At 56.6% G+C, this 13148-nt stretch overlaps 1 protein-coding gene across 2 annotated transcripts in view; it reads right to left on the minus strand.

Annotated features, from left to right (window-relative positions):
• Window positions 1-360: 360 nt before the first annotated feature.
• Window positions 361-13148, minus strand: part of LOC139683574 (receptor-type tyrosine-protein phosphatase V-like) — a 39131-nt gene continuing 26343 nt past the window's right edge. For both annotated transcript variants that reach the window (XM_071578856.1, XM_071578857.1), the window contains 15 exons: window positions 12296-12386; window positions 11596-11672; window positions 10641-10775; window positions 9995-10117; window positions 9284-9444; window positions 8411-8546; window positions 7583-7662; window positions 6769-6856; window positions 6217-6307; window positions 5473-5549; window positions 5014-5148; window positions 4403-4525; window positions 3748-3905; window positions 3163-3298; window positions 361-919 (listed from right to left, as the gene is read on the minus strand). In XM_071578856.1, the coding sequence (XP_071434957.1) occupies window positions 860-919; window positions 3163-3298; window positions 3748-3905; window positions 4403-4525; window positions 5014-5148; window positions 5473-5549; window positions 6217-6307; window positions 6769-6856; window positions 7583-7662; window positions 8411-8546; window positions 9284-9444; window positions 9995-10117; window positions 10641-10775; window positions 11596-11672; window positions 12296-12386 (1671 nt within the window). In that variant the 3' untranslated portion in view covers window positions 361-859. The remainder of the gene's footprint in view (window positions 920-3162; window positions 3299-3747; window positions 3906-4402; window positions 4526-5013; window positions 5149-5472; window positions 5550-6216; window positions 6308-6768; window positions 6857-7582; window positions 7663-8410; window positions 8547-9283; window positions 9445-9994; window positions 10118-10640; window positions 10776-11595; window positions 11673-12295; window positions 12387-13148) is intronic.

The raw sequence follows: 13148 nt of genomic DNA on the forward strand, positions 1-13148 counted from the left end.
GGGGCTGCCAGCTGCTTGCCAGCATGTTGGCTGGATGAGGTGGCTTTGCCCTGGTCCCCAGTGTTGGCAGCCAGCAGGTTCACAGCTTCGAGCCCAGGATTCATCTGAAAATGTGTCCCTTGCTCATGAAGCTGTGGGTGGGCTGGAGAATCACTGCAGAAGTCGCCTCAGGGGCAGGGGCACATGAAAGTGAGCAGAAGCTGCTGTGAGAAATGGACTTCAGCATCTGGAGTGCCCAAGGGACACTGCTGTGTGCCATGGCTGGGCACACGGCTGCCCTTTCAGGAACAGCTGCTGTGCTGCAGCCTTTGCACCACTGAGACCCCACAAATCCATCCCATCCTGACAGGCACTCACTCTCCTAGGGCTGTTTATTGTTTGTACCTAAGACTGTTCCACCAGCCAAGACAAGCCAGCGCCCCCAGTGCTCTGTCCACAGCACATCTGAGACCTTGAGATGCCTGTGGGCACATGGAGACCGCAGTGCTTCATGCCCATGTTGGACCTCAGGGGCACCACAGAGCCCCACAGCTGTCCTGGGCACTGTGGGGGGGTCAGCAAACCTTCCAGGTACCAGGAATCCCAGAGATGTCTAAAGCAGGAGAGCATCCTGGCCAGCCCCTTGCTGTGTCTGCCCCGAGGGGCTGCAGCAGTCCCTGGCAGGGCACTGTCTGTCCGTCCAGGAGACCCTGTGTCGCTGCTCATGTCATGTGAGATGCGTTGGTGACAATGCCAGGGTAGGTCAGTGCTGGCTGCAGGCCTCGCTCTGTGCCAGCAGTCCCACAGTGCCCTCACCCCAGCTCCCTGCAGGACCCCACAGAGGGCGAGGGCAGGATAGTGCCAGGAAGGGTGAGCAGTGTTAGAGCTGGTTCTGGGCGATGATGTCCTGCATGCAGGTGTACAGGAACATGTACTGGTCCTGCAAGAGACAAAGGGAGGTCAGAGTCAGCTTCCTCACAGAGATCTCCTGCTCACAGACTAACCCTGCAGTTTGCCTTAAAAAAATCATGATTAAGGAACAGTCCCTGAGCAGGATTTGCTTTCCCAAATGGTCCATGATGGTCCTGTGTCAACACAGTTGCCCAGAAAGAAAGAATCAAGCCTGTTGCACCATGTGTGTTTCCCCCTGCTTCATCCCCCCATGATGGGGCTGAGAGGAACATCCCATCTGAGATGGGGAGAAACAATATCATCAGGTTTCCTCCAAGTGCCCCAGTGGCTTTTGAATGTGCTGTTGTTGCATCCAAAGCAAGAGTGAAGAGTAACTCCAGTGAAGCTGCAGAGCATGGGGTCCAGTCCTCAGGGAAGACCCCTGGAGCAGGAGTTTCCCTTGGTGCAGTCCCATGTACCTGATCAGGTGCTGGCACAGGATGAGGGTACAGGCTTGCAGGCTCTCACAGGCACACAAAAAGATCTGTGGTTTTAGCCCAGCTGCATTGTTTGTCTCTTTTTCAGATCACCAAAATGATGCATCAGTTCCAAATGTGGCTTCGGGGGGGTCTCAAGCCCCCTATGGATTTGATAAGAAGTTCTTCCCAAATACCAGGCTGCTCCAAAATGACACCAGGCTACAAACACCCAGGACTGACCAGGCAGGCTCCAAGGAAGGCAAGATGTGGGGAAGGTAAATGAGGTTGTACTTAGGACACCGAGCTGGAGGGCAGGGCCAGCCAGCAAATGGTGAGGGCTGGAATCACATGGCAGTGGGCAGGGGGGATTAGGGACGTGCAGAGGGGCCTCTGAACAGCTGCTAATGTGCTGGCCGAGCCACAAGTCACGAGGAACCTCCTCCCTGCAGAGACGGGTTTAGCCCCACTGAAGGGCCAGAACTCCACGGATCACACAATGGCTGAGGCTCCAGGTCACCAGAGCGTGTTCTTCATGAGCTGGGTCTGATTGTGAAATCTGCAGGGTTGACTTCAGCCCAGGCTCACTCAGTGCCTGGCCACATGCAAGAGCACATCCCCTGGGACATGCACCGTGCTGGAGCTGGTAGTGCTTAATATCCAACAATTATCCATGGATTATCCATCAAAGGTTCATCTTCCTCCTTGTCCCCCTCCAAAAAATAATCAACTGGTGCCCCCAGCACAAGAGCAGCAGCTCCCACCAGAGATAAAGGGGTGCTGGCAAACCCCCCCAGGGCTGGAGGAGGCTGGAGGGCAGCGCTGCTGCTGCTGCTGCCCCGCTGGCCGTGCTGGGATGGGAGCGAGTCCTGCTGTGGGGAGGAGGGGAAGCAGCCCCTCTGCTGCCCCCCCTGCAGCGGGACAGCGGCGTTTGATGGCACTGGCCGTGCCTTTATGGGCACATTTTGTCCCTGCACGGCCAGAGCTGCGGGAACACAAAGAGGCTCTGAAGAGGAGGCGGCGGAAGCCTTGCCCTCCTCAGGCACCCACCGTGCACATGGTTCGCATTAATTAAGAATGCAATTAGCTTCTTGAAGGAGGCTCTGCAGCTCGGAGGCCTCGGAGAGGTCTGGCCCAGTTGTGCTGTGCCCTGTGGGGAGCGTTTCTAGGGATGTGCAGGAGCTCATTCAGCAGCTGCAGCAACTGAAGTGCTGTCCAGAGCCATCAGTGCCACGAGTGCCCACCAGGAGCTGCTCTTTGAGGCCTGAGAGGCTGGGCTGGCACAGCATGGCAGGGCTGTGGCACCATCACAGTGCCATGGCCCAAAGGCCAACTGCTGATGTGGCAGCGTGTCCCAATGTCCTGCTGGCAGGTGGCCCTGGCTCTGACAGCAGGTTCTGGGGCTGGGGGATGCACCAGGAAAGGCACTGGGCAAGAGGACGGCCAGCAGACTCTGGGTACCCAGGCTGGCAGCCCTGCCAGGAGCCAAAGGTGAGCAGGCAGGTGTGCCATGTAGGATGACACCTGTGCTCCACTGTCCCTGGAATACAATGGGAAGAGTGCCTTGCTTTTACTGTGAAATTTAACTGATCTGAACTCCAGAACTGAGGAGATGGAAAACTCTTCCCTGGGAGAAGACAGTGCCCTCAGCCCTCAGTGGCTGGCAGAGCCACGGGTGGGGAGGAAGCCTGAAGTAAATCTCTGCCTTGGCTGGGCAGAGAGCACCCAGGAGTGGGCAGGATGCTGCCAGCTCCAGGCAGGGCAGCATGAAGGCTCTGCTCTGCCCAGCCCACTGCCCCTTCTCCTTCCCACTCACCAGACTTGGGGTCATGAGGCAGCAGCTTCTGGCCAGCTGAAGGGTCACACCATAGATGTCCACGACTCTCTCAGCTTTCATCTGGTGCAACAGGCAATCCAGGGAGATCAGTGTCCCTATCTGGCTCACATCACCACTGCAGGGGACAAGGGAGGGTCACTGATGCCAGGCCAGGCTGAGCTGAACCTCTTTGGAAGAGGGCACCAGTCCCAGGAGATGTGTTAGTACTGTGGGACTGTGAGCTCTCTCTGGGTACAAGTAGGTGAGGATGTCAGGGCTGCTCTGAGGATCCCAGCAGGCAGTCCAGGGATGTCCTCAGCCTGGGAACACCTACTCCATCCACACTCACCCCTGGCCCAGCCCTGTTTGCCCTCCCTTCTCCCAGCCCTTGGCAGAACACTGCTCCCTCTGACCTCCCAGGCTCAGAACTTCCCCTGGCTCCCATGGACCTATTCTGAATGTGCCCCAAAGCCTCGGGGTCTGTGGTGGAGGGGAAGGCTTGTTGGCACAATGCCAAGGAATTATGAAGCCTGGTAACTCCCAGCTCTGGGAGGCTGCCCATGGATGGAGGTGTATCCTGGGTACCTGCAGTGCAGCAGCAGAGGGCTGGTTCTCCTCCGGTGGGGCTGGCACCGTCTGACAGCCGTGAGCAGCTCCACCAGGCTCTGGACATCAGGCTGCTCCTTGTTGCTCCAGAGAGTGTACAGGAACCTCTGCAACTGCCTTTCCTTTGCTTTCTTCTCCTGGTGAGACACAAAGAGCTGACATGGCCGTTGGGGAGGGGATGGGTGAGTTTGGATGCAGAGGGGTCCCATTTCTCCCATCCTTGGGGTCTCTGATGCTTTCCTCAGCTTACTGCCAGCTTCTGTAAAGCTATCTGGGCATCTCTGCTGGGGCACTGCCCACTGCCCACTACCCAACACAGTGAGTACAGTGACTCTGGCAGCCTGTTCTCCTTCCCCATGGCACCCTGACCTGTCCCTGGTGAGGGGACTGAGAACTGTGTGGGTCTTTTCAAAGGAGATCAGAAAGACCTATCAGCAAGGAAGCCCCCAAGGCCTCTCTGGTGCATCTCCTGTGTCCAGTCAGTTCTAGATGTTGCAATCCAGACTCACTCCTGCATTTGTGGGCTGCTGGCACTCTGCTCTTGCAGCCTGGAGAATCCCCACAGAGCTTTCAACCCCTACAGACCCACCCCATCCCAGGAGGTGGGAGCCAGGACAGCCCCACCCACACATACGTGTTTCAGTTTGAGCTGGGTGCATCTCCAGCCTGGGCCAAGCTTCTCTGTGCCACACTGGATGGTCAGTGTCTTTGTGCAGAGCGAGTCTCCTTCCAGGGGCCAGCACAGCTCACCTTGGACCTGTGTGCAACAGAGAGTTTGGCTTCCTGTGGATGGTCATCATCTGGCACATCACTCACAGTCTTAGGGGATTGGACCAAGAGCACCCCCAGCATCTCTCCATGTCAGTTCATCCTCTAGCTAAACCCTGAGGGAATTTTGGGAACACCAGCAGGTTCAGCCACCTCCTCTTTGATCCCAGAACTGCCTGGCAGTGGGAATTTGGTCAACCAATCTCTACACCTTGGCTGGGCAGAGCAGGAGCTGCTGCCCTTAGTGCCATGTCAGCTTGAAGGGCACCAGCTGAGTCCAGGCATGGGGAACAGACAGAACCTGTACCCTGTGACAAGCTGTGGGAACACTTGGGCACAGGAAAGGTTCAGCTTTAGCTAAGCTGGATTTGCACTCAGGCCTCAGGAGGCAGTGAAGAGTTCCAGGAGCTATGCCAGTTCCAACCCCATTGAACAGATCCCTGCTCAGCCATGGCATAGGTGGGCACAGTGCCTTACCTCCTCCTTCTCCTGCCACAGAAGAAGTGTTAGGATGGTGTGAACATCCTGTTCCCACACCAGGGTCCAGAAGTCCTCCATGGTCAGCTTGTCAGGGCCCTGGACAGCCAGATAGTCCCTGCTGGCGCTGCAGCCCTGGGTGAGGAATGGCAATGTCACTCTCCTGCTGGAGAGCATGGCACAGGTGCCCTGTCAGCCCAGGTGGCTGCAGGTGAGGCCAGGAAGAGAAGGGAAGCTCAGCAGGTCAGGAGGCAAGAAGAGAAAAGAAAGCACTGAGAGAGGGAAAAGAGGACAACCCAAACTGGGCAGGTGAGGGAAGACACATCCTCAGTACTCACAGTCCACTCTTGTCCACACAGGACCACAGTGGCAGTGACCAGTAGAGCAGTGCAGGACCCAGCAGGGCCACAGTGAGGATGGGACACAGGGGTGGGCATTGCTGGTGAGAGTGTGACTCACCTGGACATGCCACACCTGCAGGAGTCCTGAGAAAGGGCCCTGTTCCAGCAGGGAAAACTTCACTCTGGAACGATCATCTGCAAAATACGTGGGAGCTGGAGGGATTCAGGGCAGCCTTGAGCTCACGTGGCTTCTGCAGACTGACTGCACAAATCCAGCATCCCCTTCACCATTTCCTGACAAAGGCACTCCTTTCTGCAGTGCTCATCTCCAGCCTATGGATCTTGGCTTCCCAAAGACAGGCCTCCACCCCAACCTCCTGCTTAAAGCCAATACCTGTAGTGCAGGTCCCTCAGAGGCTGAGCCAAGGGAGATCTGCCTGTCCCTAAGGATGGAGGGCCTGCAGGTGCTCTGGGCCTCTGTCCCAGTGTTTGATCACCTTCATGGGAATTCACCATTCCTCCTACTGAGTTGGATTACCCTTCCAAATCATCCCCATTGCCTCTTGTTCCTCCATGGCACACCTCTGAGAAGACTCTTGGTTTTCCCTGTGCCTTCCCATACACAGCTGAAATCAGCAATAACATCTCCCCTTTGCCTTGTCTCCTCCAGGCTGAGCAAACCTACCTATCCCTGTCCCAAACCACGGGTTCCATCCCAAACACCTCAGCATTCTTCTGGTGGAGTCACCAAAGTCTCAAAATACTTTGTTATGTTGTAGACCACCAACTCTGCTTCAGCCTGGCTCCATGGAGGAGGAAGAGGAACAAGAAGTAAGAGGATGCAAGGTGTCACAGCACTTACAGGGGAGGATGCTGGAAGAGGGCTGTGTCTGCTGGCTGCCTGAAGATGGTGATGCAGAGCTGGCTTCTTCCTTGACAACTTCCAGGAGGGTCTGCCAGAGTGAGAGAAAGTGGAGGAAGCAGTGAGCGGGGAGGGTCAGGAGTAGGAGGAACTGGGGCCTCCTGAGGACACCTGGATTTGGTGGTGGGAGGTCATGGCTGCACAGGAAGAAGTCTGAGCAGGGGTGCCATGAGACCAGCTCTGGGGTGGGCTGCCAGGTCTGCACCATGCTGTTAGGAAACGGCTGCTGGTGTCAGGATAGGTCCCTACCCTGCATGGGACCTGGGAAGGAATGGGTCATGGACAGACCCTGGTCAGTGTGTGAGGGAGGTGTTGCCTGGGGATGCAATGCCATGGAGAGGGGACACTGCCAGGACACACAGCAAACTTGGAAACTGGGCACTGGACCCATTCAGGAGGTCCCCATCCTGACCAGGTGCTATTGCTCCCCAGGTTCTCCCAGCGCTTACAGCTATGGCAGCACTCCTTGTACCTGCCCAGGACAGCTCTCACCTCATACTCCCTCAGGAAGCCCATGTGAGACTTGGCTGCCTTCTGGGCATAGTGCTGGACAAAGCTCTTCAGTGGGATGGGGCAGGACCTGGGAAGAGAACCAGGGCATAACAGTGAGGCTGAGCAACCCCAGCAGCATCCAAGCTCTGCCTGCAGCAGGTGGACAGGGCTATGAGCAGACCTTCACCCCTCAAGTGCCAGAGGTCTCCCAGGTCCCCAGCCCAGCTTTGGATTGGGACAACCTGCTCTCCTCTAGACAAAGGCAGGTCTCAGGTGTGGCACAGCCCAGGGTTCATTCCCAAGAGGCAGCATGGACAAGGACATCCTGTTCTGCATGAGGGAGGAGACAATCTGACCACAAAGACAGGTGCGTGACCTTCAGATGTAGCCCCTGACACAATAAGGTACGTGGTCAAAACCATGCCCAGCCAGACATGTCCTCTTGGTATCCATTAGGAGGGACATCCCAAGGCCACCCAGCTACCATGAGCCTCTCCAGTTTGAACCTATCCCTAGGGCAACCCTGTGGGCTGAGAAGGCAGGGGCTGAGAGAAATGCCTTCCCCAGGGCAGCTCTGCAGGTCTTTGGCATTGGCAAAGAGACTGGCACTTTGTTCTGTGCTGGGCTCCCCACAGTCCAGGAACAACCAGCCCTGTGCTGACCCCACTCCAAACACCAGGTGGGGTGGCTGCCTGGGCTTCACTGTCCTTCCTTCCTGGAGCCAAGGCTCAAGCTGAGAGCTGGATCCCAGCTGGCCATCTGGAGGGGGCGTGGGTCAGGGTGGGTAGAGTGGCAAAGAACAGAAACCCCTTACCTCTCTGTCCCTGATAAACCCAGCAGAGGTTCCTCCAAGATCTTGTCCAGGATACAGCTGTGCAGGAAAATGTACTGGGACTGGAAGGCAAAGGCAAACAGCAACACAGACCATCACACTTCACAGACAGCATGAGATGGTGGGGATGGCACTGCCTGGTGGGCACAGGGAGTCCTACATTCATGCTCTAGAAGCCCAAGGTTCATGCCCAGAAGGCTCTGGCTGCTGCAGTCTCAGCCCCTGGATCTCTCCAGGTCTTTCTATCCCTTCTGACTCCTTGTCCAAGCCTCAAGGACCGGAGATATGAGATGGACTGAGGAGCACCACAGGCCAACACCATGGTGTGTGTTAACAATTGCCTGCAAAGGGCCTGATCATGTTCATTAGTGCTCTGTGGTGTTTTTGAGCCTCCTGGGAGGTCTCTGAGACTCTGGATGTTGCTCCTGTGGGTCTAGCAGGGTGTGAAGCTGCTGAAGACTCTCTCAGCAATTTCCACTCCACCTGAGCTGCTGCTTTGAGCAGTGCCATGACACAGGGACAGGTTGGGCACCAGCCTGGGAGTGCTGTGACTGGCCAGGCAGCTCATCCAACTGCCAGCCTGGTGAGTTCGAATGCCATGGAGTGAAGGGCCAGCGGGAGAGGGAGCAGAGGGAGCAGAGGAAGCAGAGGGAGCAGAGGCAGCAGAGGGAGCAGAGGGAGCAGAGGCAGAAGAGGGAGCAGAGGGAGCAGAGGCAGCAGAGGGAGCAGAGGCAGCAGAGGCAGCAGAGGCAGCAGAGGCAGCAGAGGGAGCAGAGGGAGCAGAGGGAGCAGAGGGAGCAGAGGTCTCACCAGGGTCTGAATCATCAGGTACCGGTTCATCCGCAAGGAGTAAACAACACCAAAAATGTCCACCATCTTCTCCTGCTTCATCTGCTGCAGCAGCCGGTCCAGGGCAATGAAGGTGCCCGTGCGACCCACGCCAGCACTGAAAGAACACACAGCAGAGGTTAAGCATGGCCTGGCAGCACCATCAGTGGGCTCCCCTTCTGCTCGAGACATGCTCCCAGAGGCTGCTCCCTGGGCACCTGTCAGGGCACCCCCAGGCACTGGTCCCAGCATGGCACAGGGCTGAGGAGCCATTCAGGCTGCCCTGGGTTGGTGCTCACAGTAGGGGTAAAGGGGGGATGAGTTATGGTGGTCACGAAGAGGTTCAGGCACAGCAGCATCAGAAGGTCTGAACTTAGAACAAATAGCTTAGAGCTTTATTTTTAGTTACAGCTTCTCTTTTTATCTATTCTTGCATACAAGATGTCATCACAACATTGGCCAGTCAGTTCAGGAAGCATACATGGACACATTCTGCTGGCCACAAGGTGTCACACGCTCTACAGGTGGCTTTCCCCTCCTAAAGGGTGCACTCCAAACTGCTTTTCTCTCAGAGATACGCTCTGAACTCCCCAACATCAATTCCCTCATCAATTCCCTCAGACATCAGAGGATCCACAAACACAGCGGTCACTCCCACAGCACACAATCTCCTCCTGCCCCATGCCCTGGGGCCATGGGCAGGCTGCCAGCAGACCTGCACTCCCCAGCACTTGAGCAGGAGACTCCACAGACCAGCACTGCTTTCCCTCCCAATCCTGTGCACGGGTAGCACCCTCATCCACCCATGCTCCCTCCCATTGTCCCCTCCCAGCACCACCTGGGGCAGAGCCTCACCTGCAGTGCACGAGGGTTGGCCCTGAGTCCCGAGTGCTCTGGATGTGCTCCCGGACCAGCTCTCTGAAGGTCATGATGGAAGTTGTGGACTCTGGGATCCCGTGGTCGGGCCAGGCTGTGTAGTGCAGGTGGGACACGTATCTCTCTGCCTGGAGACCCTCCTGCAGGCGGGGTTGGAGATGGGTGTGCACCCCCTGGTACAGGTCAGGCTCACATCTTGCAGCCCTCTGGGACAGGGGTAGGCTGGCACCCTGCAGCCCCTTGGGACAGGGAGAGGTTCCCACCCTGCAGCCCCCTGGAACAGGGGCAGGCTGGCACCCTGCAGCTCTGGCAGCACCTGGGGACTTGAGGACACCTGGCTCAGCTGCAGGGAACAGCCACTGCCTGGTGGCTCCTGCTTCTTCTGCTCCCCCTTAGCCCCCTGCCACGCTAGGACACATGGAGGTGGGAGGGAGGAGACCTGCCTTTGACTGCCAGGGAGCATGCCCTGGAAGCTGCAGGGTGACACATGCTGGACACCTCTGTCACCCATCTGAAGCAGCAGACCACTCCTCAGGGCCTGGGTCTTCTCTGAGCCCCACAAATGGCAGGGAAAGGAAGTTATGCCACCATCACCACCACCACCAGGGAGATGCCAGAATGCCAGTGCCTCCCATGCAAGACCTCCAGCCCCTGACAGGTCCCCATGACCCCCCCTGAGTCTGTACTCACATGCCACAGCTTGAACTCACGCATGGTCCACTCCTCAGAGCTGCTCTCCATCAGCAGGTGGACCTGCACCTGCCCGTAGGAGACTGGGGCAGATTCTGATGGCCAGTAATGATCACAGAGGACCTGGAGCACAGGCAGGACAGGGTCCCAGTGAGGCCACTGAGGGCTCAGATGACCTTCTGACTCCCTGGGTGCGTCTGCGCAGGGAGCCAGGACAGGTCTTGGGGAGGAGACAAAGGTGCTTCCCCCCTACACTGGAGTTTTTCATGGCTTTTGCCCAACATCCCTTTGTTTGGATCTCAGCCTCCTCCACAGAAAAGACCCTGTGTAGTTCTCATCATCCCTGGAGATAGGAGGAATTGTCTATGTGAGGTGGCTTATCCAAAGGATGAGCAATTTCAGATTCTGCAGAAATATCTGGGGGTAATGGGCATAATCCTATCTAAGCTCCACTTCTGGCCCTGCCTGTCCCAAGCTAAGGCTGAGCTGCACAGATGTCCCCCCAAAGTGCCTGTCAGGGGAGCTGTGTGGTCTGTGCTCACCCTGGAGCCACATCAGAGCAGGGATTTTGTGAAGGGAATGGACCCAGCCCTGGGCTCAGCTCACCCCACAGGTGTGGGCTGGGCTGGGGCTGGCACCGACCTACCCGCCCGTTCTCCATGCACACTGTCAGCATGATGATGTTGCAGACATTTTGCTCCCACACCAGCCTCCAGAAGTCCTCTATGGTTTTCTTCAGGGGCCCCTGGGTGGCAATGAACTCCTGCTGGGATGTGTAGCCCTGAGTGAGAGGCAGACAAGAGCAAGAGGAGTTGGCAGGTTGCTGAGGCAGGTGGGTCCTGCCCTTGGACAGTCAGTGCCTGCTCTGCTTTTGTGGTTAGAGGGAGAAATTCCCATTGCCCTCAGCTCACAAGGGCACAGTTCCCAGGCAGCTGAGCTCAGAAGCAGCTGATTTCACAGAAAGCATGTGCTGCCCAGCACATGCTCCCCACATATTTGGGATAAAGAAATGACCACTTCCCTCCAAGCAGTTCCTCATTTGGCCTAACCAGGGAAAGACAGATCTGAGTCTTCCCTGTGCTTCCCACTCACTGCTGGGGGTAGGAGGAGCATGCAAAGGTCCCAGGGTGTTTCTCTGCCCTGGAATCCACACACCAGCACATGCATTGCTGTGTGCCCAGCCTGTTACCTGGGAACACCTCCTGGATGGGAGATGAGGGCTCAGCTCCAGGGTTGTTCAAATGCAGCTGCACAGACCAGAAGGAGAAAGAGCAGGCAGACAGACAGGACAGTAAGCTGGGAGGTGAGGGAGGGAAGAGGATAGATAGTCCTCAAGAAGAAAAGAGAGAGCCTTGCCAGTCTCCCCACACTCACACCTCTGCATCACAGCATTTCTCATCTGACAGGCTCCACCAACCCCTGCTAAAGGGCAACTGCACATCTCTGCCTGACCCCCAGGTTCTCAACTGCCTGTGCCAGCTGAGCCTTCACCAGCAGCTTGTGCCCACCAGCCCTCATGAGGGGGTCACTCTGCCTCCATCCAGGCAGGGTGTCTGTGACTCATTGGCATGTCTCTGTGGGGAAGGTGAGTGGGCACTCACGGGCATGAAGTTGGCATTGATGTAGTCTGAGTGTGGATCTTCCCCCAGCTGGCTCAGCTTGACCCGTGAGTGATCATCTGCAAGAGACCACACACAGGTGAACCCCCATGGCAGCCCTTCACCAGGACATTGTCACCTGAGTAACACAGTGGGGGAAGCTCCAGCAGCTCCAGCAGGGACGTTCTGTGCTCAGCCGGGCACCTTCTCCCCAGCAAGGTGAGCACTGCCTGCCAGCTGGGCTGCCAGGGGACCAGAAAGCAGAGCTGGTGTCATCCTGGAGGTTTTTAACCTGAGCTTGGCCGTGGCACTGAGTGCCAGGATCTGGTAAAGGGACTGGGCTTGGCCCAAGGGTTGGACTTGATGATCTTGGAGGTCTTTTCCAACCCAATCAATTCTATAATTCTACGATTCTATGATTCTATGAGGCTCATCAGTGAAGCCAGGAGACACTCATGGACCTCCAGGAGTCTCCAGCTGGGACCCATCCTGAGCTGGGCTCCCCCTGCAGCCCACTGGAGGAGCTGAGGAGGATGGTGGCCCAACCATTAAGCCTCCAGTCTCCATCAGGAAGGGCCATTTCAAGAGTCCTTCTCTTTCCAGACACTGAACCCTGCAGTGCCTCAGGGTGAGCCTGTCCTTGTGCACTGCACTGTGAGCTCCCAGCCTGGGTGCTGGGGAGGAGGGAGGAGGCAGCACTTACAGGGCAGCACGTGGGGATATCTGTTCTTGGAGACGTTTGCTGGTAGTTCAGCCTCCACCTTTGACTGCTCCTTCCCAACTTCCTTCAGCTCCTGTAGGATGGGAAAAGGTAAGAACAGATGTTGCTCTGGAGAGCTCCTGCTCAGCTCAGCTCCCTGCTTGTGGCCAGAGGCTCTGCCTGGCATGTAAAGAGGATTATCCACACACAGCAAATGCTCCACTACTCCCTCCATGTGGCCTGTGCCCTCTGGGCCATTATGGCCTTTTTTAACACTATTTATATTTAAAGAAAAGCCCAAGAACAAGTACTGGAGGGGAAAAAACCCTTCAGGAATCTAAATCAAAGGATTTTCTGCTGAGCAAAAAGAAATATCTTATGCTGCATCTGCTTCTGCCCCTGTCCTCACTCAGGAGGGCCTGGGAAGGGTGATCTGAGAAGGGTTTGAAACTGCTGATTGGAATTTCAAAGGTGTAGCAGCATAACAGTCCAGAGCCTGCAGACATTGGCAGTGGGAGCCAGGGAAGGCAGCCCTAGGTGAAGCTCACAGCCTGGCCCTGGAGGTCTGAGAGTGCTGCTCCACCCTCCCTTTGGCTGCAGGCTCTTTTCTAACACTGTCAGGGTGGATCTCACTGCCACCCCTTCATCTTCACCTCCAGTCAGGGCTGGGGCCCTTTGCTCTACCCCAGTTCACCCCACACTTTGACCAGAACTTGAATAAAATAGGTTTTGAGCAAAGGAACTGCCTGATCACTTGGTCCATCCAATCTTTGGCCTCCATGGCTGCCTCACAGGGTGGCTGGATTGTTAGAGATGGGTGACTGTGCCTGGAGAATATCACTCAATACTGCACATC

Source organism: Pithys albifrons, chromosome 28 (assembly GCF_047495875.1).
Source record: "Pithys albifrons albifrons isolate INPA30051 chromosome 28, PitAlb_v1, whole genome shotgun sequence".
NCBI classification, from domain to species: Eukaryota; Metazoa; Chordata; class Aves; order Passeriformes; family Thamnophilidae; genus Pithys; species Pithys albifrons.